The sequence below is a fragment of the Protobothrops mucrosquamatus genome, unplaced genomic scaffold (genome assembly GCF_001527695.2).
Source record: "Protobothrops mucrosquamatus isolate PMUCROS unplaced genomic scaffold, P.Mucros_1.0 scaffold1070, whole genome shotgun sequence".
In the NCBI taxonomy this organism is placed as follows: domain Eukaryota; kingdom Metazoa; phylum Chordata; class Lepidosauria; order Squamata; family Viperidae; genus Protobothrops; species Protobothrops mucrosquamatus.
The window spans coordinates 121967-146074 of NW_015387298.1; the positions used below are offsets into that span (position 1 = coordinate 121967).

Consider the following 24108-nt stretch of genomic DNA (forward strand, 5'->3'; position numbering starts at 1 on the left):
CTGACCTAGGGTGAATTTTAAATAGGGATAATTTTTAATGATTTTAATAAGAGACACAGCTACAAATATTTGGTTTTTAATTGGCTTTTATTGGGGAAATGTACTATGTTGTTTTAATATGCTGTGAGCCGCCCTGAGTCCCGTGGGGAGAAGGGCGGCATATAAGTCTTAAAAATAAATAAAATAAATAAATAAATAATGTTTAGAAGATAAACAAGTTTTACCTTTGCAGAATGTATGTGGTTTGGTGAATTGAGGGAGATATAATTTCTTTCATCCATAGCAAGAAATTAGAGATACTTCTATTGGCAGATTTTAGAATGGATTAATGCAGGGGTATCAAACTCGCAACGTCACGTGACGTGTTGCAATGTATCGTGACTTTTTTGCCATTGCTAGCAATGGGATGGGCGCGGTTTCGCTATGATGCATCCGGCCCGTGGGCCAGCAGTTTGACACCCCTGGATTAATGTAATAATTAACTATGAGTTCTGTATACATATGTATACATAGTAGAAATGTATTTTAAATACTGTCAGTTTTAAATATTCAGGAGAAAAATACATATTATACAATACAATATAAAATAGAAGACAGAAAACCCTTCATCAGTAGATTACTTAAGCTATGACAATCTAAATAAATTATTCTGATTTTATATTATTTTGTTAAAGGCTTCCGGTAGCGTGCTTTGCTATAATTAAAACAGATGTTATCTTTGAAATGCATGGAATGCTGATGTTTGGGATTCAGTCCATTGATATTCTGAATCATAGATTAGCAGCTGGCAGTTCGGATCTCCTTGGAGATAGATGCCAGTCTCTTCCCCAATACTCAATGCAGAAATGTTCTTCTGAGATGATTACTTTCACAACAAGGTGCCTCGGGATCTCACTGTCCTAAAATACTGTATATGTACAGTACAGTAGAATGAGCTCCAGGCCAATTTTTAGAACAATTTATTATACATTCAAAAACCTTTTTTTCTTTCCTCTAAGTACCTGATAACAAAGTTGGAGGTATTAAGAACTATTATCTTGCTGAAATACCCAACATTAGCTTGGAAGCCAAGAAAAAAATTCTCCCCTAGAACTGTACCCCAATTTCCCAGATCTGCAAAAGATCAACACAAATAGCTTGTTGAAAAGGTTAGCTGATACTGAAGAGTTGTCCATAGATCCACAGTAAAGCGTTGTTTATATCGCAGCGATCTTCATCAAAAAGTTGACAGAAGGAAACCTTCATCAGAAAAGTATTATCTAAATACTTCAGGTAAGCCTGAAACAATTGAGAACAATATTTTTTGGAGTGATGAAACAGAAACAGAATTGTTTCACCATAATCACAAAAGATATACTTGGAGAAAAAAAGGATGGAGCATTTAAAGAAGAGAACATCCTGTTAAGCATGGGGGTGGCGCTATTAATGGCACCAAGTGGCACAGGAAATACTTGTGTGGGTGGACAGAAGAACTGATTCCATTAAATATCAATACATCCTAGAAGCTACTGTCCTACAATCAGCAAAAAAAAAATGAAGCTAAAAGGTTTGGGATGACCTTTACAGTTCCTAAATTTGGATATTATTGATAATCTATGGGAAAATCTCAAACAATAAGTGTGTACAAGGAGACCTGATTATTTCTAAGATAGAAAAGTTCTATAAGGAAGGGGGGTGAGGGAACAGCAACAACAGTCTGCTAGTTACCCACAGGAAGCATTTGGAAACTATTATTTCTACCAGAAGAGGATTTACAAAGTACTAACTGAAAATGAGTCTAAGCATGCACCTGCCATATTCACCTGCCATATTTACATATTATTTTGAATATGTAAATAACTGCACATAAATATCATGTATTCAAATTTGCAGAAAGATTGATTTATATTTGTATTCTGCCATAATCAAACAAAACTCAGTGGTTAAAAATACAGAAGTTGTGACAGATTCTGTTTACTTAGGAATCATTAAAACCTAAAATTTGAACAAGAGAAATCTGTAGAAAAGCAGGTTTGAATAGCTTCCTAGATGTGTTCTCACACACTTCATCTCATGTGGATTAGGAACCCTAAGTTAGACCCCTCCCTGTATGGAGTAGGCAAATTCTTGTTGGAAAAGATGGTCCTTTCACTATCTAAAGGGGATAACCAGAATTTTGAAATGGATCAAGTTATCAACTAATACAGTGATTGAGATATTGGGATTATGTATAGATAGATAAAAATCTAGAGTTAATTATTGTAATATAGACAGAAAACATCCAGATTCAGTCACAGTTTTGTTCCATACAGCAGAGGTCCCTAATCCCCGGTCCGTGGATCAGTACCAGGCTGTGGCATGCCAGCAACTGGGCCGCGCAGACTAGCAAAGCCCCATCTGTGAGCTGCAGGCAGCACACAAAACCACGCACCCTCTGGTCCACGGGAAAACCTCTCTCCACGGAAGTGGTCCCTGGTGCCCAAATGTTGGGGATCTTTGCCATACAGTATTAACCTTGTGAACTCTAAAGCTTCCTCCTTCCGTTATGTATTCAAGATGGACAGTGATTAATATTTATATGTTACTTATATGTAAGGATATAGGTCTATACATTTTTATAGTATATTTAAATGTGGGTTATGCATGTGTACACTTTGAGAGCAAGCAACTAAATTTCATTTTTAATGTGTGCCATTGTGCCCACAGTAAAAGAAATGACAAAGGTCTGTCTGTCTATCTATCTATCTATCTATCTATCTATCTATCTATCTATCTATCTATCTATCTATCTATCTATCTATCTATCTATCTATCTATCTATCTATCTATCTATCTATCTAAAAACAGTAACAGTATAACAGAGTTGGAAGGAAACTTGGAGGTTTTCTAGTCCAATCCTCTGCTCAAGCCGAAGACCTTATACCATTCTGGACAAATGACTGTCCAATCTTTTCTTTAAAATCTTAAGTATGGAACACCCACAATTTCTGGAGGGAAGCTGTTCCACCGATTAATTGCTACGGCTGAATCTGCTATCACTCCTTAAGCGAACCATTGCACTTGGACTATTTGAAGCTTCCAAGTCATCTTAAAAAGCGGTCCATGTTGTATATGATATGTTGCAATAATTTACATATGTGGTGACAAGGACATGAGTAATTTATGATGGCTTCTCAATCTAATTAGGCCAGTAGTGTGATCTCCTCAACAGAGTGTAGCAGCCACCACCCATGCAAATAGCCTGTGGCCTGACAGGGCTTTCCATGATCCTATGCTCTTCCTTAGGACCTTTTTATATAATTTTTACTCTAACCTATAAGTCAGGGGTGTCAAACTGCTGGCCCTCGGGCCAGATGCGTCATGCTGAAACTGCGCCCACCCCATTGCCGGCAATGGAAAAAAAAGTCGTGATACATCACGACCCGTCACGACCCGTCACGTGACGTTGCGAATTTTACACCCCTGCTATAAGTAGTGCAGCTTCTTCAACTATCTTCCTTTTCTATAACTTGTATGACACTGCTGGCAGCTTCTTCAGTCTGTGTTCAGTCTTATCCCTGCCCCTTTAACAATGCTTTGAAATACTACTTATTGCCCAATGATCTCCCCATCATTCCTTATTACTTGCCAACCTCAGCTGTACACTGTTAACAAAGGTTAATGGTTCAATTCAAAGGCCTCAGCTACTAAAAGTTTCTATGGTAACAGCCTGCTTGGCTATTTCTGTTGTCCGTGAAAACTTTGATCTCTGGCAAAATTTGCCACTGTTTTTGACAATCCCCCCAAAAAGGGAACTGAAGGGAAAGCAGCTTTAATTCTATCTGAGGGAGCAAGGAGGAATTAATTAAATGATCACACACTGTTAATAAATCTCCCTGAAGATTGCTGGATGCCTCTCTGATTTACAAGAAACATATTTCCTGTTCTGTGCACTTGAAAAAGTTACGAAATGCTTAGGTCAAAAGAATGTTACAGCTTGGCTGCACACTTACACCGTTGGAAGTTTTCCTTAAAGCCTCCCAGAACAATTCCTGAAAATTTGCACAATTATATAACTATGAACAATATGCCTGCCCTCAATAACATAATTATGATATATTTTTATCCTATGCTTAAATTCACTTGCTGTCAATGTAGTTGCATGTTTGCTTATTTCTTTGTTCTGTCATTCTGACCATTTTTCTTTGCCCTGGTTCATAATCTCATGTATATCTTATTTATTTATTTATTTTATTTATTTATTTTACAAAATTTATATGCCGCCCTTCTCCCCATGGGACTCAGGGCGGCTCACAGCATGTTAAAACAATATACAGAATTACCCCTTCTAAAAACCAATTAAAATCCAAATATTAGTGGCTGTGACTATTTAAAATCCTTAAAAATTATCCCTATTTAAAATTCACCCTAGGTCAGGCCCGCTTGTTGAAAAAGCCATTCCAAGAGTTCCAGACCTTATTAATTTCCTGAGATTTCCATAAATTGTCGAGTATGAACCCAGTTGGTAGTTGCTTGTCTCATTTCTGTGAGAGACTTTGCACCTAACTACTGTCTTAAAAATGCTTCCAGATTCAAAGATGTTTGTCCAGCCTTATTTTATCTTAGTTTTTCTGGACAATTTGATGGTCTTGTTACCCATAAAGATAAAAACATGATACAAAGAAGACAGTATCTTTTTTTTATATACTAATCTTATGCTTTAGTGTACAATGCTTTAGATGTCTAGAATAAAAAATGTAGATTTATATTGCCAAATAACCAGAATATCAGTAACTGTGTTGTGGCACAGTGGTGAGAATGCAGTACTGCAGTTCGGCAGTTCGATTCTAATCGGCTTAAGTTTGACTCAGCCTTCCATCCTTCCAAGGTCGGTAAAATGAGGACCCAAATTGTTGGGGGCAATATGCTGACTCTGCAAACCGCTTAGAGAGGGCTGTAAAGCACAGTAAGATGGTATATAAGTCTAAGTGCTATTGCTATTTAAACCTAAACCATATGTCTCAGGCAAACCTCATATTTTATAGAATAGAATCCAAACATCCCAAAGTTACAGTAATAGTCTTCCTATAGGATAGTATGTGTAATTTATTTTTTTCTTATAGCCTATTACCAGGTTTATTTTTTCAACCCTAATGCTTTCTTGTTGGGGAGAATTGAAGGTATTGTTTTGTCTTTTTGTACCTTTAGGGTCAGTCTAGCTTTTCTTCGCTTTTATTCCATAGCTAACCTCTGGGAATATGTCTTCTTTCTCAATTTTATACATTCCTGTCTTCTAAACAAAGCACTAGATAACAAATATTTTGCTTCCTGAACACTTTTACGTGTATCTTAGATTTTTGGCTCCTAATCACAAAAATAATCTATAATTTAACCTATACAGTACCATTTTATATAAATTTTCTGTTTTAACCCAATGGCAAATACACACGCTTCAGTACATGGAAGAAACATAGGAAAACATAGAAATGTTGTTGAAACACATCTAGTACACCAAGTACAACTAGAATACCTGTGGAGATCTAAAATAAGTGGCTCTACTGCAGCTCGGATTTATGTTGTTACATATGCAAATGGTACAATTGTGCAAGAGAGTTCATTACATTAAATAGAAAGAATTTGATTCCACTCCGAAATAATTTAGTTCCAAGACAGAAAAACGTGGTACATGAACCACTTGTTGACCTGACCAAGTTATGTTTGGCTCCGCTTCACATAAAATTAAGATTGATGAAAATTTTGTGAAAGCAACAAACAACGAAATAGTGGGACCAGAATAAATTGCCTGGAAAGCATTCAAGGATGTCATTGAGAATTTTCTTGGCAACCACAGAGCACCAAACTACATTCAGCTGGTTGACAAACTTTTTACAGCATACAAAACAATGCACAACATGTCACTGAAGATTCAATTTCTGCATTCACACTTGGACTTCTTTCCTGAAAATCTAGGTCTAGCTAGCAAGGTGACAGTTTTCACAGGACATTGCCACAATGGAGAAATGCTATCAGGACAACTGGAATCCATCAGTGCTGACTGATTATAGTTGGACATTACAATGAGATGCATTGGACACTGAGTACAAATAAAAATCAGCAGCTAAACTCTTGTAGCCCTGTTGAACTCATACAGAGTATAGGAAACATTATACAATTAAATGCACTACAGTATTAAAAGTTAATTTCATATTTCTCAAGATGCCTACATGATCACGATCATTCTGAAATTATATCTATATTCAGTTTGAAAGGGTCTATTGTAAGTTTTTCAGGAAGTTATCCAGTGAAATCAGTGCTAGTTACTTTTGTCGGCTTTGCTCTATTTTTATTACAACTTGATTATATGCACAGCTCAAATTTCTGCTTAAGCATGAGAGGCAGCAGGTGGTTTTACCAAAATGACTGAAAACCAGCTGTTAAATGTACTTGTACAAGAGGTATAATCAGTAGACAGTTGGAATGAAGAAAATGACAGCATGTGCTAGATTATTATTAATGAAAGAAAGGTAAACTTGCTATTTGAATATTCAGACCTTTTGAGACAGACCTAAGAAATTGGACCATACAGAAAGCATAGCAGGGAAATAGTTGCTCTGAAACAGACATATGACAACAGGAGGGGTTTTGTCTGCATTAATAAAAAGAATCTATTAAATTTCTTCAGTTTCCTATTCAATAAGGAAAGGCAATAACAAAAGGAACGAGGAGTGATGTGTTATCTTGGATAGCTTAATATGCTATTTTTACTTATTGCATTGTTCCCTATTTATTTATTTATTTAAATTTGTTTTCCCCCCCTCCCCCCATCTCATCACAACGCTCAGGCTTTGATTTTGAACTGAGTTTGGCATCTCTGCCAGACTTGGATATATTGCATGTATAGTTATGAGGACAGGTGAAATGTGGAATAAATGTTCTTCTGTGCAGGAATTAAAACTTGCTTCACACAGGAAAAATGTCCCTTACTTGAAACAGTCCTGGTTTTATTTTTATCACTAGAACATCCATATGATTTATATTTCCAGCTATCAATGTAGTGTGATCAGCATAGCAAGGATTATTGATAGTTCTCTTCCAAATTTAAAACCACTCCCATGATCTTCCAATATGGCTTACCTCAATGTATATTTAGTATATAGGTTGAATAAATAAGGAAGAATATATATAGCCTTCTCTCACTTCCTTTCCAACCTAGACTTAATCTGATTCACCATGTTTCATTGGCTTTCTGACATTTTGTATGGGGACCTTAACATGTTGTGATAATCTGAGATGTTCTGAGTTTTCTGTTTTAATTAGACACAAGTGAGGCTTTTGTTTAACCAATGAAACACATATTGATTCAGTTTTGGCATTCTTTGTCTTTTTCAATGATTCTTTGTAAATCAGCTTTGGATGTTGGATGATCTTAAGTGTTATTTTATAATACTTCATATAACATATGAAATTAAGGATTTTGTATGATACTTTGCTATTGAGTTTTTCTTTGTTATTGGTGTGTAGAATGACCTCTTCCAATCAGCTGGCCACTGTGTCATTCTCCAGATTTCCTGGCATTGTTTGATAGAACTTTTATAGATTCTTCCTTCGCAGCTCAACATATACTCCTCCCATCTTTCTTTGTTTTTCTTTGAACTTTTGTTTTTTCTTTGAATCTGTTCATTTATATTCTTTAGCATATCAAATAGAAACTGAAATGTCCTTCTGAGTTTTAAAAAGTATTTCCTGATAATCAAGTGTGAGGAACCAATACTGAATAACATACATAACCCCTTAAAAAGATATTTACATCTTCATGTGACTGCTAGTTCAACATACATTGATAAGTATAAAAGAGCAACTGAATGATAGGAATAGTCTTGGTCAGTGGTTCTCAACATTTTCTTCACCACAGACCCTTTTTAAATACATTGTAGGCCATGGACCATGGACATGGACCACCAAGTCTTAACTCAAGATTTAAATCATAACATTTCTTCAAGCCTTTGTGGACTCCCCTGTGACGACATTGTGGCCCCAAGGGTCGGTGGACCACAGATTGAGAACTACTGGTCTTGGTAATTGCTACACTCAGACTTGAATCAAATGCTTTTAAACAGTCATTCCAAACTGATGTCCTGAGCATGATGTATTTGATTTTAATTTGATGCTTGAATGCAAGCTAATTTGGGGTGATCATTCTAGAACCTATATATACATGATGTCATAATTCCCAATTTGTATAAAATGTAGTCAATTATATCCAGAAGGCCTCATTCTTAAGAACGTTAGAGTTCTGTTCTGAAAATTCTAGCAATTCTATATTTGCTGATCTCTTCCTTAATTTTGCATTCTCTCCTCTTTAAGAAGTAAACCTATGGAATATCATGTAGTCACAGCTGTTTTATTTTTTGAATATATCATTTTTTAACTGATCAAAGCTTCCATTTTTTCATATGGTATTTCCAGCAGCTTCAGAACATTTCTTACCACAATCAATGTGTGTTTTTTTGTCCTTTCTATATATTTTTGGTTCACGTGTTGCTCATCCCTGTAGGAAGAAAGTTGGCCTTCAATTAGCAAGCATTCATGACAAGCCTGTGTGTTATCTTCCCCCTTCGGTTGCTGTGGAAACCACCGGTATTAAAAAGAATGGCTGGGTCAGCTGTGGAGTTTTTCAGCAGCCTACTTAACAGCCGTTAAAAATAAGAATCGGGAGAATTACACACCGGTAGGGAGAAGGGTTATCACTGAATTAATTCAGTGCATAGGGAAAAAAAATGATTGTGGCAGAATTACTTAGGTTTAAAGCAGGTTGGATATTGGGAATGCTGACACATTCAAATCTACTAGCTGTTTCAGATTTAGGCGTTGCTTTTCTACCCAGTGTTTTGCTGAAGTGGTTAATAAAAAGAGAGCTTTAGTGAATTCCATTACAGATTTTATTTCTTGGAACACTGGTGAACAGAAAGGGAGGGAGAAGAAATCTGTGAAACCAGAAAAGAAAATAATTTTTGAGAAGGTGTGTACAGTGTCTGAAGAACATTGTATTTTTGGAAGCCAGCTATTAATCTCTCTTGGGAGTGGATCATCCAGGATTATTCCTGGCAGTCCTGACTAATACGGTTGTTTGCTAAGACTTGCCAAAACATGAATAGATAATATTATTTTGTTTTATAGTGATCACAGTTTAGGAGTATTCAGGGTGATAATTCTCTAAATCTTGAGATATTTTGCATCAATTTTATTGCATTCTTCCTTTTCTGTTGGGCTTTGCTGCTATTGCAGCTGCAAACCAGAAGTTTAAACGTAACCAATATTAGATCTTAAGAAGCCATTCTTAGTACATTTATTGTTTTTAAACTTGAGATACACATAAAAATTAGTTAATCTTGGCAAACTAAATGAAACTGTATTTCTTTCCAAGACCTTGCCTGCCCTGCTATTCCTGTCATATTTCCTGTCAAAATTTCCACATCCTCTCCAGCTGCTGTCTTACTTAATGGGAAAAATAGAGCTACTAGAAAGGAAAATAACATTTGAAAGTTGCAGTTAAATTAACAAAAAATATAGCACAGTGGGTAAGAAAGTAATATTCCATAGTGAGAGAAACATTTCCTATCTTTTACAACAACTCTTAAGAAAAGGAAAGTGTTTGAAATTGGAGCATGGATTCCTTTCTCTCTCTTCAATCCCAAAAAAGAGAAGTGACTTAAGTCTATTGTCTCAAAAAGCCCCAAAGCCATGGATGTTGGTAACACAGTAATTGAGTAATTAATGCAGTAGCTGATCTATATAAGTCAGAATTTTGACTGAGATTGCCTGTCATGTAAGAGTGAGTTACAGCTGCTTTGAACATCTGAGATTTGGAAAAATGCTGAGCGACTGATTAGTTTGGTTGGGGAAAAAACCCTGTTGGCATACAATCATATATACTTGTGAAATAAATGCAGTATTCTAAATAAGCTCCATTTGCATGATGATGAAAATATTTTTTTTTATTTTTAAAAGAAAAATGAAAATCCTATGTGAAAGATCATGTTTATCATTCTGTTACAACAGACATGTCAAACCCACGACATCACGTGACATTGTGCAATGTATCGGGACTGTTTTGCCATTGCCTGTAATGGGGTGGACGCGGCTTCTGCATAACGTGTCCGGCCCGTGGGTCGGCAGTTTGACACCTCTGTGTTACAACTCTAAACTCTTGCATATTGTCAAAGCAAGAATATACAGTATTTGCAGTGTTGACAAGTTACTCATGATTAATGGTTATAATACAGAACACTATAAAAAGCATTAATGAACTACAACAGATCACAAAAACATAGTTAGAAAAATAGGTATGAATGTAGTGCATATTTTTGCTTTGGCAGTGGACAATTATAATTGTGGCTCCTTGGTGCTCTCTGAGCTTTGTGGTTTTCTTGCAGGTGTTTCATTTCCAAACTAGATAACATCAGTACAATTATAATTAACAATTATAATTAAATAACACAGACAAGTTCTTAATGAAGATGTTTTGAAACTAATTATAATAGTATTAAAAATCAAAATTAATCCAGTTGATAACCATTGATTCTTTAATGAGTTTTTGTAATTCACAAATAATAAGGATTTGGTGTCTGCTCAGAGCCCATAATTGGAAACTTCCAAAAGTTAGGGATTTTTGCCAGACACTTTGCCTTTCGTGCACACCATGCACACTTGTCTGTGCATCTTCCAATAATCTCATTTTTTCTTTGAGTACCACAATAAAGAACTTTGGTTTTCTACAGCAGTGGCTCTCAACCTGTGGTTCATGGACCCCTGGGGGTCCAGGATATCATCACAGAGGGTCCACAAAGGGTTGAAGAAATATTATGATTTAAATCTTGAGTTAAGTCTTGGAAGTCCATGGCCATGGCCCATGGCCACAAAAGGCATTTAAAGAGGGTCCGTGGTGAAGAAAAGATTCTAAAGCATTTCAAGTCAGATTGTTTGAGCTGGTTTTATTTACCGTATGCTATCTATTTTTAGATATTCTTTCCTGGTCTTTACCAGTGGAATGTAAAGTTTTCTTCTACAAGTGCAATGCTATAGAAACAAATAAATGTATGCCTCATGGATGTATGCATAAAATAGGCCTCCCATACTTATTCATTATGTATTAAGAGTGGGAACAGGCTCTGAAGATTACAGACTCTGAAGCATATTTACCTCTATCCCTACTGCTTTAATTGTAATATTTCGTACTGATTCTTCTTTAAATGGTTGTTGAAAATTCTCAGATCGGTCTGAAAGATCTCAAATCTGTTTGGAATCGGTTCCTAAACCTTATATGAAGGAATTGAATACATCTTTAAGAAAATCAATGATATACACATACATTGAATGCAACATTCAATATAGAATCTGAGTAGTAATAATAAATTCTGCTCATGTAATAACTTTCATATTCATCACACATATGAAACTGCGAAGTTTGTTTCTTTAAAATGAAGCTTGTCCCATGTTTTGCAGCAGTGTTCTGTTTTATTATGCTTCTTATACAATACATGAAAGCTGAAATACGCAGTTTCAAAGAACAAAAACATAGATAGAAATTCAATTCCAAATCATGTAAATGTTAGCTGAGTAATGAGTGGCCTAAATGTAAAAAATGAAATGAGTGGCTTAGAATCCAAGCTGTAATAATAGATGCAGAAAGCATAGCCATTTAAAATGGTTATAATAGTGTCTGGATATATTACATGTATACAAATAATATGTATAATAGCAAAAGTAATAGCATTTAAGCTTAAATACCACCCCATAGCATTTTATAGTACTTTCTGGGCAGTTTACAATGTAAGCATTATTTGCATATTGCCTCCAGCAGTTTGGGTTCTCATTTTACTGACCTTGGAAGTAAGGAAGGCTGAGTCAACCCTGAGGCCCATCAGGATCAAGCTCCAGACTATGGACAGTGTTTACCTGTAATACTGGGCTTTAACCACTGCGCCACCAGAGTTCCTAGTCCTGTACATAATGCAGAAACTTTATGTAGTTTACGCCCTCAGAGATTAAAGTAGCTATAACCTTTGCACTGAGCCCTCAAGAATTAACCTCAACTGATACATAAATAAAGGCTTAGTCCAGTGATGGCAAACCTTTTAGAGACCAAGTGCCCAAAAACTGGCCCTGCCCCAGCTCCAACCCTGCCCCGCCCCCACCCTGCCTGCCTGCAGGGCCACTCACCGTCTCCAGGGCCCGCCGCAGATTGCCCAAGCAGCCCAGCAGCGCCATGGTGGCCACGTCCTCTGCCTGCGCCCCACAGCATCAACTGTGCATGATGGGCCATGAGGGCAGAGTCTTGTCTACGCTGCCTGGCTGCAATGTCCTTGGCTGTGCTGCTCCACATGGGCCACGCTCGGAGGTGCCTCTCCTCCAGGGGGGCTGCTGGTGGGGTCGTGGGGCAAGGCTGGGGCAACGGCACGTGTGCCCACAGAGAGGGCTCCGAGTGCTGCCTCTGGCACCCGTGCCATAGGTTCACCACCACTGCCTTAGTCCATTTATAAAGGAAAATCTTTTTTTATCTTGAATTTTTATTAAAAACAAAACTCCCCCAAAAGGTTTTTTTTTACAGAAATGAACCAAAGAAAGAAAGACATTAAAAAGTGCATTAAAAAAGGACACAAACATGTATACATATATTATCACTCCCTAGTTGATTACTAATAATTATATTTCAACAATATTAGTTTTCCACCCTCTTCCAAAACAGGCCCCAAATTTTTAAACTTCTAAGTCTATTTGAAAATTATTAACCTGTCATCTACCTATTATATTAATAACAAAATAATTAACAGGTAGAATAACAAAAAAGAAGACAAGATTAAAATTTAAAAACTTCTGTTAACAATATTTTTGTATTCAACTTCTTATCTATCCCAAAGCATCCCAGCAATTAACTCTGATTTGTCCTGAATCAAATATCTTTGTTTACTTCTTAATAACATCTCTTATCAGTTGATGAAATGTAATAAATCCATTCTCCAAAATCAATCTATCTTCCAAAAGAATCCAGATGAAATTGTTTTCCAGTTGAATATAATAAATCCATTCCCCAATCTCCCTCAATCTTCTTAAGGGAGATCAGTTTATCACTTAACCATTCGGTCAGTTCTAAGTTTGTAAAGTGCATATTTCTTTCAGTCTTCTCCATTGAATTTGCCAATTTCAAACCAAGTTCCTTTTTTAAATCTAGTTTAACCGCAGTTACTTGCATCTGGGCATTCTTTGTAGCCATTATTATTTTATCAAGCTTAAAAAAAAAGTTTATATGTTAAAAAGCAGGCTTTTCACAAATGCCAGCCACAGTGGCTTGTCTGTAAACTGATACATTATTTGCTCTCTTGTAGCTTAGCAATCTGAGATAAGAAAGCTCTTCAAGGACAGGGAAGAAAGAATGCTGAAGTGATATTCCTCACAGTGAAAAATGTATAGAGAAACAGGGAGCATATTTTTTGGGATATTTCAATCCAAAATTAAAAGAAAATTTAAAAAAATAAGCTCTTAAGTTTTTTGAAAATTAATAAAATGCAAAATCCCTGAGTGAAAGTTCAATATAAATATAAAGCAAGTCAAGACACTTTCACTATCTAAGAACGTGGCATAACTTTCTTACAGAGAAGCAATAGTTATTCAAAACAGCAAAGTAGATCCCAAAAAAGAGGCAGAGAAAACAGATAAAGTCTAACAGGATTAAAATAAGTCAGCATTCAACTAGTCCAGGGGTAGGCAACCTTGGCTCTTATATGACTCGTGGACTTCAATTCCCAGAATTCCTGAGCCAGCCATGCTGGCTCAGGAATTCTGGGAATTGAAGTCCACGAGTCATAAAAGAGCCAAGGTTGCCTACCCCTGAACTAGTCAATTAACTTTTAGAGATAAAAAGCAAAGTAAAATAGAAACTTCAAGTGATTAAAACTCAGTCTTGTTTAAAAAAAAAGATCAGCCAAGAAGAAAAGATTGATCACCTGATTTTCCGGCCACTCCTATTGGGAACTGTAATCTTCAAGATTCCTCTTCCCGGGTGGGTCCATGGTTGTCCAAAAGTCATCTTGGGTCATTCCTAAGTGCTTCCATTGAAATCCAGGGAACAACCCTGCCAAAGAATCAGCTTTGGCAGCAAAATCAGCAGATTATTAGCAGGAGAGAAAAATCCTCTTATTGTTCAGCAACCATCTTGGGGAAAGATCCTACAAAGGAAAATCTTGATGTGGTAAAAGAGCAATTACTGTATACTCACCTGCGTTCTTGCGCTGATGGCAACCTGAACCATCCCAAGTGTAGTTGTCTCCTGCTTAGTTAGGATAAAGCATATGATGTTAAAATCTACCTACGTTGTGTCTAAAATTTTGCCAGTGAAACTTAATGAAAATCAAAACATGAAGTGATCCATGTGGACCAAATATAAAATGCAGAACAGAAAGACAATATTCATACAGTATTAAGTTCAGCCTAATATGGACAGTATTGTGGGTGAAGCTTTTGAAAATTGTTTAAGTCCTTTAGGTAACATATCAATATCTCCCTTTGACCAGTCCGCTCCCACAGAGAGGGCCTCCTTAGGGTACCGTCGGCCAGCCAATGCCGGCTGGCGACCCCCAGGGGGAGAGCCTTCTCTGTGGCAGCTCCTGCCCTCTGGAATGACCTGCCCCCCGACCTACGTACAATTGCGGACCTGCGCCTCTTCCGCCGAGCCCTGAAAACTCATCTGCTCCATGCGGCCAGCCTGGCGTAGTTTTGATTGGGTTTTGATAGGGGTTTTATATTTTAGAGCAGGCTTTTATGTAATATTTACTGTGATTTTTATTATTGCCTGTTCACCGCCCTGAGTCCCGTAAGGGAGATAGGGCGGTATATAAATTTAAATAATAATAATAATAATAATAATAATAATAATAATAATAATAATAATAATAATAATAATAATAATAATGGTCAAGAGAACACAAAAGATGATCTGTCAAAGTCTTATGGTATCAGCTAGCATATTGCAGCATTATATATGGAATATATCTTATAATGAACATGTTACAATATGTAAAACAGTAAGCATTTCATCACACTGTACTGATGAGAAATAAAGCACAGATGATCAGTATTCTGAAAGAGCATGTATAGGCTTTATACGATGCAGATAAATGAGCTTAATGTTAAGGCAAAGAATGGGGAGTGATTTTCCTGCACTAACTTCCTTCTTTCCATTCCTCCTGGTCTTTTCTAGGCAGGACAGGGATGCTTGCTGGTCTCTTGCCCAGTTTTGCTGTGGATATTATGTCAGGTACTCTGCCATCTAACACTTTTCTGTTCTTCTATTTTCTACTGCACCTTGTTCATGAATTCTGCTTTTACTTGTAGCCTGAGTTCATTACCTCTTCAGTAAGTTTTTGCAATTTACGGAGGGTGGGGGAGGGAGTGGTAAGATTTTAACAGGTCAAGATGTGATGTAAAAAGAGTGTTTTATTGATTTATTCGTTAGATTTATATCTTGCCTTCCCTCCGAATAGCTCAGGGGCTAGGATTGTGTAAGTGAATTAGGATACTTCATGGGAAGTATGTTTATGTTCTAAATACTATTTGGAGTATACAAACTTTCTTCTTGAAATTATTAGTATAGTTGATATAATTCAGGCAAATATTAAAATCAGGGTTGAGTGAATTTGAAGGGCTAGGGATGTATGAATGTCAACCCCAAGCCTGATTTTATAGTTTACTATTATTGTTTCGGTAAGAAAGCTTACATTATTTAGAGGTCAAATTTACTGTATACTTAAAACAATGTTCCCATTTGTCTATGGAGATTCTCAGTCATCCAGGTCATGGTTGTCCCAAAGGTGCTTTTTCCACGAGGCAACTGGACTTTCTTGTTTTTCTTTGAAGATGTTTCACTTCTCATCCAAGAAGCTTCTTCAACTCTGACTGGATGGTTGGAGAATGGCAGGATTTATACTTCTTGCAGACAGCTGGTCATTTGCATTTTTTAGAGTCGTTGAAGCCCCTGGAGGTTTATTTGTGTCATCAGGGTCACCTGAGTAGTACAAATCGGTTTGGAGCCTTCTTGGAACTGTTGAAGGACTGTGTTGTAGACTGGAGATAGATGATGTCACATCTCTCCCCTCTGTTGAGAGAGGGCTGTTCAGTTTTGACACAGATGGCCTCTTTGACCCCTCTTTCAAACCAGCGGTCCTCTTTGTCTAAAATGTGGACTTTGCTGTCTCCAAAAGAGTTGTCTTTGTCTTTTAAATGCAGATGCACTGCTGAATCTTGTCCTAATAGGTTTGTTCTCCTATGTTGTGGCCATGCGCTTATGAAGTGGTTGTTTTGTTTCCCCAATGTACAGATCTGCACATGGCTCACTGCATTGTACTCCATATATCACATTGCTCAGTTTGTGTCTGGCTGTTTTATCTTTGGGGTGGTTCAACAGTTCCAAGAAGGCTACACACCCTTTTGCACTACTCAGGTGACCCTGATTACACAGATAAGCCTCCAGGGGCTTCAACGACTCTCTAAAATGACCAGCTGTCTGCAAGTAGTATAAATCCTGCCATTCCCCATCATCCAGTCAGAGCTGAAGAAGCTTCTTGGATGAGAAGCAAAACGTCTTCAAAGAAAAACAAGAAAGTCCAGTTGCCTCATGAAAAAAGCACCTTTGGGACAATGTTCCCATTTAAAACATAAAAAAACAAACCAGAAATTATTTTTATGAGTGTATTGCATGGGTCTACTTTCTTTACACCATCATCTTCCCTGCTTTGGCTCTCCTACTCCAAAAAAAGATCCTGGCAATACAAAGACTGGCCATTCTTTATGTCATGCCATATTCAGAGCAGACTTCACCAATATGTTTTTTTGAGATGTATTGGTTTTCATTCCCCACCAGAATGATGGCTGCCTGGGTTCATTGGATTTGAATACCAACATTTATGGACAGCACCACATTAGGGAATTTTGATTCCATTACTAGCCTTCTATACCTAGTCTACAGTAATTAGTTGCATTGTTCTTAGATGTTGATTCCAGTTACAACAATTGGATGTATATATTCTAGTTTAAACATAAATTAATAAAGAATTGCTAAATTGTTTCCTGGTCTTTTGGATAAGATCAAGTGTACTTAAAAATCTAAAGTTCTCTTTCAACAGTACAGCCTTCTTCATAAATCCAATAAACCCATAATTTTAGTTACACAAAGTGGTCATCATTTTAGCTTGTTGTTCAAATTAAGGATAGCTTCTTTTCTATTGACATTTAGAAAGACCACAAAGATATATTTCATTTGTTGAGGTGCCAAACAATAAAGAAATGGCTGGCATGGGAATGGCTATTTTCAAGATTGATTATTGATAGAAGTGAATATTTGTAGCTCTGGTGGGGTCCTTGGTGCTCTCTGAACTTGGTAGTTTTCTTGCATTCATTTCATGTTATCTAGTAAGTGATGATCTTACCTAGTGTGGTGATAATATTACCTAGTTTGGTAATGAAACATCTGCAAAGATACCAAGGTGGTATCAGACAGCACCCAAACAGCATAAATTGATTATTGCTGTAAGATATATTTTATTATGAGCTTTTATGATATGGCAACTTCATGAAGTTTGAATTATTGTATATTATAGTTACACTGTTTTTATTATGACATTTATTATTAATTATTTTATTTATTATTTCATTGCTTGATGTATGTCAAAATAATCCCATACCTTAACTTCAGTAATACTCTAGATGGAAATCCTCACCACCCTGCATGTCCAATTTTAATTTTGGCTGTTCATTTAGCTAACAAGTTCAGGTTTTGACTAGCAGAATAAATACCCGTTTGAAATTAGCAAAAAGGGGATTTTGAGGTTTTCATTTCAGACACATGTGTGTCATTATATTGCCATTCTCCTTGATTATATTATACAGTGTATTACTCCTTATAGACCCTCTCAGGAAATACTATTTCTTCTGTCTTAAATAACTCTAGGACTGAGATTCATGGGTCTAGTTTTAATGTCAACTGATTTAAATTATGCTATAAAGATTAGCACTTGTTTTTAGCATATATATATATTCATTTATTTGTATTTTATTGATTATTAGTCAGTTATTGTTTGACATCTCCAACTTTTCATTCATTTATCTTCTTTTTGTTTACAGAATGGATGTTTGTGGGCTTGGTGATCCTGGGGGCTTTCCTTTTCTTTCTCCTAGTTGGGATTTGCTGGTGCCAATGCTGTCCTCATAACTGCTGCTGTTACATTCGTTGCCCTTGCTGTCCAGATACTTGCTGCTGTCCACGAGCATGTGAGTGACTATTTACAATGTGGATCAACGTGTAAGCAAATCTTTCATCAAGATACATTGTCTGTCTGGCATATTTCTTTATATAAAAAAAATTTATGTGCTATATGGACTTGAAAGCTATAGTTAGGGTACATATAGTACAAAAATCAGTATAAAAAGCTAAAATTTAAATTATCTGGCCTTTCAGAGTACTAAATTTCATATAGATGTTGTTATCCATGGGATAGCAACAAGATATTCCCAGTCTAGGTGAAACCATATTTAACTAATTTTGTTTTAACTACTGGATGTTGAATAAAGTTGGACTACTTTTCCAAGTTACTGAACTTGGAAAACATTGCTTTAGAACAGGACTCCCAACTTTTCTGGCACCAGGGACCGGTTTTGTGGAAGACAATTTTTCCATGGACCGGGGGGAGGGGAGGAGGACAATGGTTTTGCGCATAACCTAGATCCCACACATGTGCAGATGAAGCTTCTCTTGTTTGCCTGCTGCTTGCATGGCCTGGTTCCTAACAGCCATGGACTGGTACCAGTCTGCAGCCCAGGGATTGGGGACCCCTGCTTTAGAACATTTTTAAAACATGTCTGTTGGTATAACTACCTTTGGCCTTTTGTATAACCAAGTTACTGTTTTGTTTTTTATTTAACTTGTGACTATCAAAGTCTTTTGGCAGTTTACAATTTATTTGTACTGCTAGCGTAGGACAATGTACCTAATTGTGAGATTTTTTTCTGCTAGCACACCCAGATTTTGTCATTCTTCTTATCTGCAATTCCACAAGCTTTCTCAAGAACTCATCTTAAAGTGTTGAGAACTTTGGAATTAATATGGAGAATGGCACAGACAATTTGCAAGTTTCTCCGGTTTCAATTAGCAGATATATTTACAGCTAGCACAAAGCCACTATTGGGTGTGATTTTGCAATATTAACTTTTAAAAGTGTTATTTTTTTTTTAAAGCAGCTGTTTAATTTTTGATGATTTAAATGTTTTTCATAACATTTCAGCAGCTTCAATCAATAGTGGTGGGTTAGATGAGACTTACATTCATTTGCAAATTCAGTTACTTAAAAATGGTCTGGATTATTGTACTGGAGAAGATAGGTATGCTTCTAAATTCTCATTGACTGAATGTATAAAATGGCACCCATCTTTCTGAATCAAAATGACTATATGATGAGAAAGAACGTTCATATGATTTCTTTGTGCACATTTTTGTTTGTATTAGTCATAGTTTGTTACCATATCTGTCCAACAAGTTGTCTTTTATACTAACTTGAAGCTGTCAATGGTACTAAATGTAAAGGTAAACTACTATGCGATTAAGAGAGGAATCATTGTGTTCAATGATGTACAAATAACCAGTTCAAAAACCAGATTTGGCTGGGGAAGTAATATGTAAACTGTGATCTGGGATACCTTCTAGTGAGATTGCTTCTTTAAAATGAGTTCACTAAATTTCCATTACAATCCTTAACCCCCCCATATCCTCCCCACTCTAAATTTCCAGGATTGAGGAAACACAAGTCTGGCAAATCTTCTGGATTGTGCTCAGCTGATGATTTTTAGGTTTTCTATTTCCGCTTCCAGTCCTGAGATTTCCTGATGATCTCCCATTCAAATAATGATCAGATCTTATCCTTCTGCACATTCAACCAAGATTGACTAAGTATCATCTGTTAGCTGAACCAGGGAAGGACAGTTACTGTTTGATATATTTGAAGTATTACTTGTTACTCTTTTTTTTCAGTGTATGAAGCAGGAAAAGCTGCAAAGGCTGGATATCCTCCAGCAGTCACATCAATCCCAGGTCCATACTGTATCCCTACTGTTTTGGGTAGTGGAGTCCCATCTCATGCTGTCCTTGTGGAGAAGTCACATTTACCTCCCTTGGCACCCAGTGAATCTGGGGCAGGAGCACAAAGTGGTAATCTCTTCATCTCTCTATTATTATTCATCTCTCTATTATTATTTAATAAAACATATTTCTAAACACTTAAAAATTTAGGACATTTATATATCATAGGACAATGACCTCCTAATGGAATATTAGATATTTGTTTCCTAGAAAGACTACATATACTAATCACTTACTTCTCTATGCAGTGCACAAGGGTTACCGAATACAAACTGACAAAGACAGAGATTCTATGAAGGTGCTATACTACGTTGAGAAAGAATTGGCTCAGTTTGACCCAGCCAGAAGGATGCGCGAGAGATGTGAGAAACAGTTTTATCAACTATTTCAAATTAATGTCATCCTTGCTTCTATTTAAAATATTACAGAATTTTAACACAGACCATGCTCATCGCCTTATTGTACCCTTTAGGTCAGGGCTTTTCAACCTTTTCACCCATAGTACCACTTTTAGGATATGGCACTATCCGAGTACCACCAGTCATCTAGAAATGTGTCAAAAACTTGATGACCAAAAAAAAAAGAAGAAGAAAAGTGATAAAGTACAGGTAGTCCTCGACTTACAACAGTTCACTTAGTGACTGTTTGAAGTTACAACGGCACAGAAAAAAGTGACTTATGACCATTTTTCACACTTAGAACTGTTTCAGCATTTCTAGGGTCATGTGATTTACATTCGGATGCTTGGCAACTGATTCATATTTATGATGGCTGCAACCTTTTGACAAGCCAATGGGGAAAACAGATTCACTTAACCTTTTATATTAGGGATGTCAAACTCAATTTCATTGAGGGCCGCATTAGCATTGTGGTTACTGTGGGGGAGGGGTTTCCTTCCTTTTTCCTTTCTTCCCTCCCTCTCTCCCTCCCTCCCTCCCTCCTCCTCATTCCCATTTCCTTCCTTCCTTCCTTCCTTCCTTCCTTCCTTCCCTCCTTCTCATTCCCATCTCCTTCCTTCCTTCCGGTGCTGATCCTGGCATTTCTGCTGAGCCCTGACAGCTGATCGGCGCTTCTGCAGGGCTGTCAGGGCTCAGCAGAAATGCCAGGATCAGCGCCGGGGTCCAGCTGATCGGCGCTTCTGGGGGCTCAGCAGAAGCACTGATCAGCTATAGCTGCGTGCATCGATCCTGGGCTCCTGCTGAGCCCCCATAGCCCTGCAGAAGCGCACACCAATCTTGGGGCTCCTACCCAGCTCACTCGCTCGCCCTTCCCCCCAAAACAGGTCACTCGCTCATGCGCCCTTCCCCCGAAAACATGCCGCTCGCTAAACAGGCTGTTCGCTCACATGCCCTTCCCCCGAAAACACACCGCTCACTAAACACGCCGCTCACTCACATGCCCTTCCCCCGAAAACACACTGATCGCTAAACAGGCCACTCGCTCATTCACCCTTCGCCCGAAAACACGCCATTCGCTAAACAGGCCGCTCGCTCACTCACCCTTCGCCCGAAAACAGGCCGCTCACTCTGTCTCTCCTCACTGCTTTGGTAAGAAAAGCCTCTTCTCGCTCTTTCTCTCCCTCTCCTGCCAAAACCTGCCCCTTCTCTTCTCTCTGCCCTCCTCCTCCTTTTCTCTTCTGGGTGTCCGAAAGCTCCAATTACCATGTCGCCACATGCGCTGATCCTAGGGCTTCTGCCAAGTTCTGCAGTTCCAGCTGATCTCCAGGTCTGTGCAGCGCTGCTTTAGCTGATTCCCTCCCCCAGTACACTTGGCTAGGAGTCACATACCACCTGCCAGATGCTAAAGTACTACTGGTGGTACGTGTACCACCAGTTGAAAAGCCCTGCTTTAGGTAACACTCATTCCAGGTGTTGTTAGCAATCTATACTCCCCCCCCAAATATGCTAATTTTCAAAAATCCTTAGAGGAAGTTTTTTGGAGGCTTGATAAATCTGTTAATCATATCAATTAAGTTACACAAGCCTGTTATCTAGTTTGTATATTGCAGTTGGAAGGAGGTTGGAGCTTTCATGTGACTTTTTCAATAGAGTACAAAAATATTCAGTTGCATGAGCTCCTGCATGCAATGCTGTATGGAATAAGTCCTTCTGCTTCAATAATAATCAAGGGTTAGAACTTTAGAACTGCCTATTTCCTCTATTGCTACTGAATGTATGACTTACTTTTAAAAAGTATTTTAAATATTGTTTATGTCATAAACTAGTAATATATAATATAATCCACTCTTAACCAATTTTCTTTAGGAAGAAGATAGATTAGCTATATTACCATTTCCACAGGTTCCACTGTGAATCACTGAGTAATTCATTGAAGTGTTTTTTCTCTAAAGAATATTATAGCAGGTGCATGTCCACAAATTGCTACCCACGGATATTATATTTCATCTCTATCTGTACATAGCAATCATTTCAAGTGAAACAAAATAGTGACCCAAGTCATTGACTCATCTAATCCTCTCAGATTTGATGAATGGGAGGGGGGATTTATGTAAAAAATAATAATTGCTGCTATCTATTTTTAGCATCCACACTCAATAGACTCACTTTATAAGAGCCAGTACGTTCTAGCACTCTTAGACATGCAGGCTGCCTCAATCAATTGATAAGCAGACTGAAGGAATGACTTTAAACACAGTTTTGAGAAAAACTAGCAAATTACATGGTGTTCTACAATACTCATCACTGAACATGCTGCCATTTCCACCCACTAAGAAGACTATAAAAAGGTTCCCTCCAGATTGGAATGCCTAGGATCCAAATGTCATTGCGTGCAGGGGGATAAGCAATGGGGGTGATGGGCGGGAAAGATCAAGTCTTTATGAAAAGCTACATTTAGTTAATTCTACAGAGCTGATCTGTCTTCCATTCCAGAAAGAGTGTGACTGAGATCCCACATTTCTGACAGCCTAGAAATAATGCATATGAAAATGTTTATGTTATAATATAAATGTCATATTGGTTTTATACGCTGTTCTCTAAGTAGACTTCACTTCAAAGACACCACTTTTTAAGATGTCGTCTATATGGGATTTTTTTCTGAGCTTTTTTCCTATTGAGCTCTGATCTGCAGTCATTATTGCAATATTTTTAAAATGAACCAATCCTTAACATTAGGCTTAATAGACATTTATTTCTTTAAAAATCTTATTGTCTAGCCACTGTTCAAAGAAACTTTTCAAAGAAACTGTGGCAGTTATAAACCATAAAATCAAAATATAGGAATAAATCTAAGTAAAGTAAGCAATGCCTTAATCACTTCTACATTCTATACTAGCAGCAATTTTTGGGTCATCTTCAAGAACAGACCCAGAATCACAGGCCTACATCAAATTCATTGCAGTAATTCAAATATATGTTACCAGGGCATGGACTGTCCCTGCAGCTGCCAGGATTCATCTGAGAGAAGAAAATCTAATACCCCAAGACTGTGTACCAACTCCTTCATAGGGAATAAATAGTAGTAATTCCCTCAGAATTGAAGATTTTTCCAATTCCTAGACCATCAATCTACAGAGTTTTGATCTTGTCAGATTCAGCTTCTGCTGATTGATCAAATTCCAGGTGAAAGTACTCTACAAAAAAACCTGTACCAGTTAGAGCAGTGGTTCTCAACCTTTTTAATGCCGCGACCCCCAACCGGTCGTAAGTCGAGGACTAAACCGGTCGTAAGTCGAGGACTAAACCGGTCGTAAGTCGAGGACTACCCAACCAGTCGGAAGTCGAGGACTTTCCCTGCCTGGGAGCGCCGCGCATGCGTGGTTTCGCCCCCTGCGCCGGCCGAGGCGTAGCTGGCAAGCGGCAGAGACGGAGCAGGCCGACTACCAGCTGGCCCAGCTCAAGGGAGGTAAGGCACCTGCCAGAAAAGGGGAAAAAAATGGCAGACAGTCTTGCTTGGCAACCCCCGTGAAATGGTCAATCGACCCCAAATGGGGTCGCGACCCATAGGTTGAG

General features: G+C 37.7%; 1 protein-coding gene across 1 annotated transcript in view; it reads left to right on the forward strand.

Moving 5' to 3' along the window:
* ILDR2 (immunoglobulin like domain containing receptor 2) overlaps positions 1 to 24108 on the forward strand; it is a 53753-nt gene that overhangs the window by 15259 nt on the left and 14386 nt on the right. Inside the window, exons 4-7 of the mRNA XM_015820123.1 lie at positions 15212 to 15268; positions 18130 to 18276; positions 20030 to 20206; positions 20386 to 20499. Of these exons, the coding sequence (XP_015675609.1) occupies positions 15212 to 15268; positions 18130 to 18276; positions 20030 to 20206; positions 20386 to 20499 (495 nt within the window). The remainder of the gene's footprint in view (positions 1 to 15211; positions 15269 to 18129; positions 18277 to 20029; positions 20207 to 20385; positions 20500 to 24108) is intronic.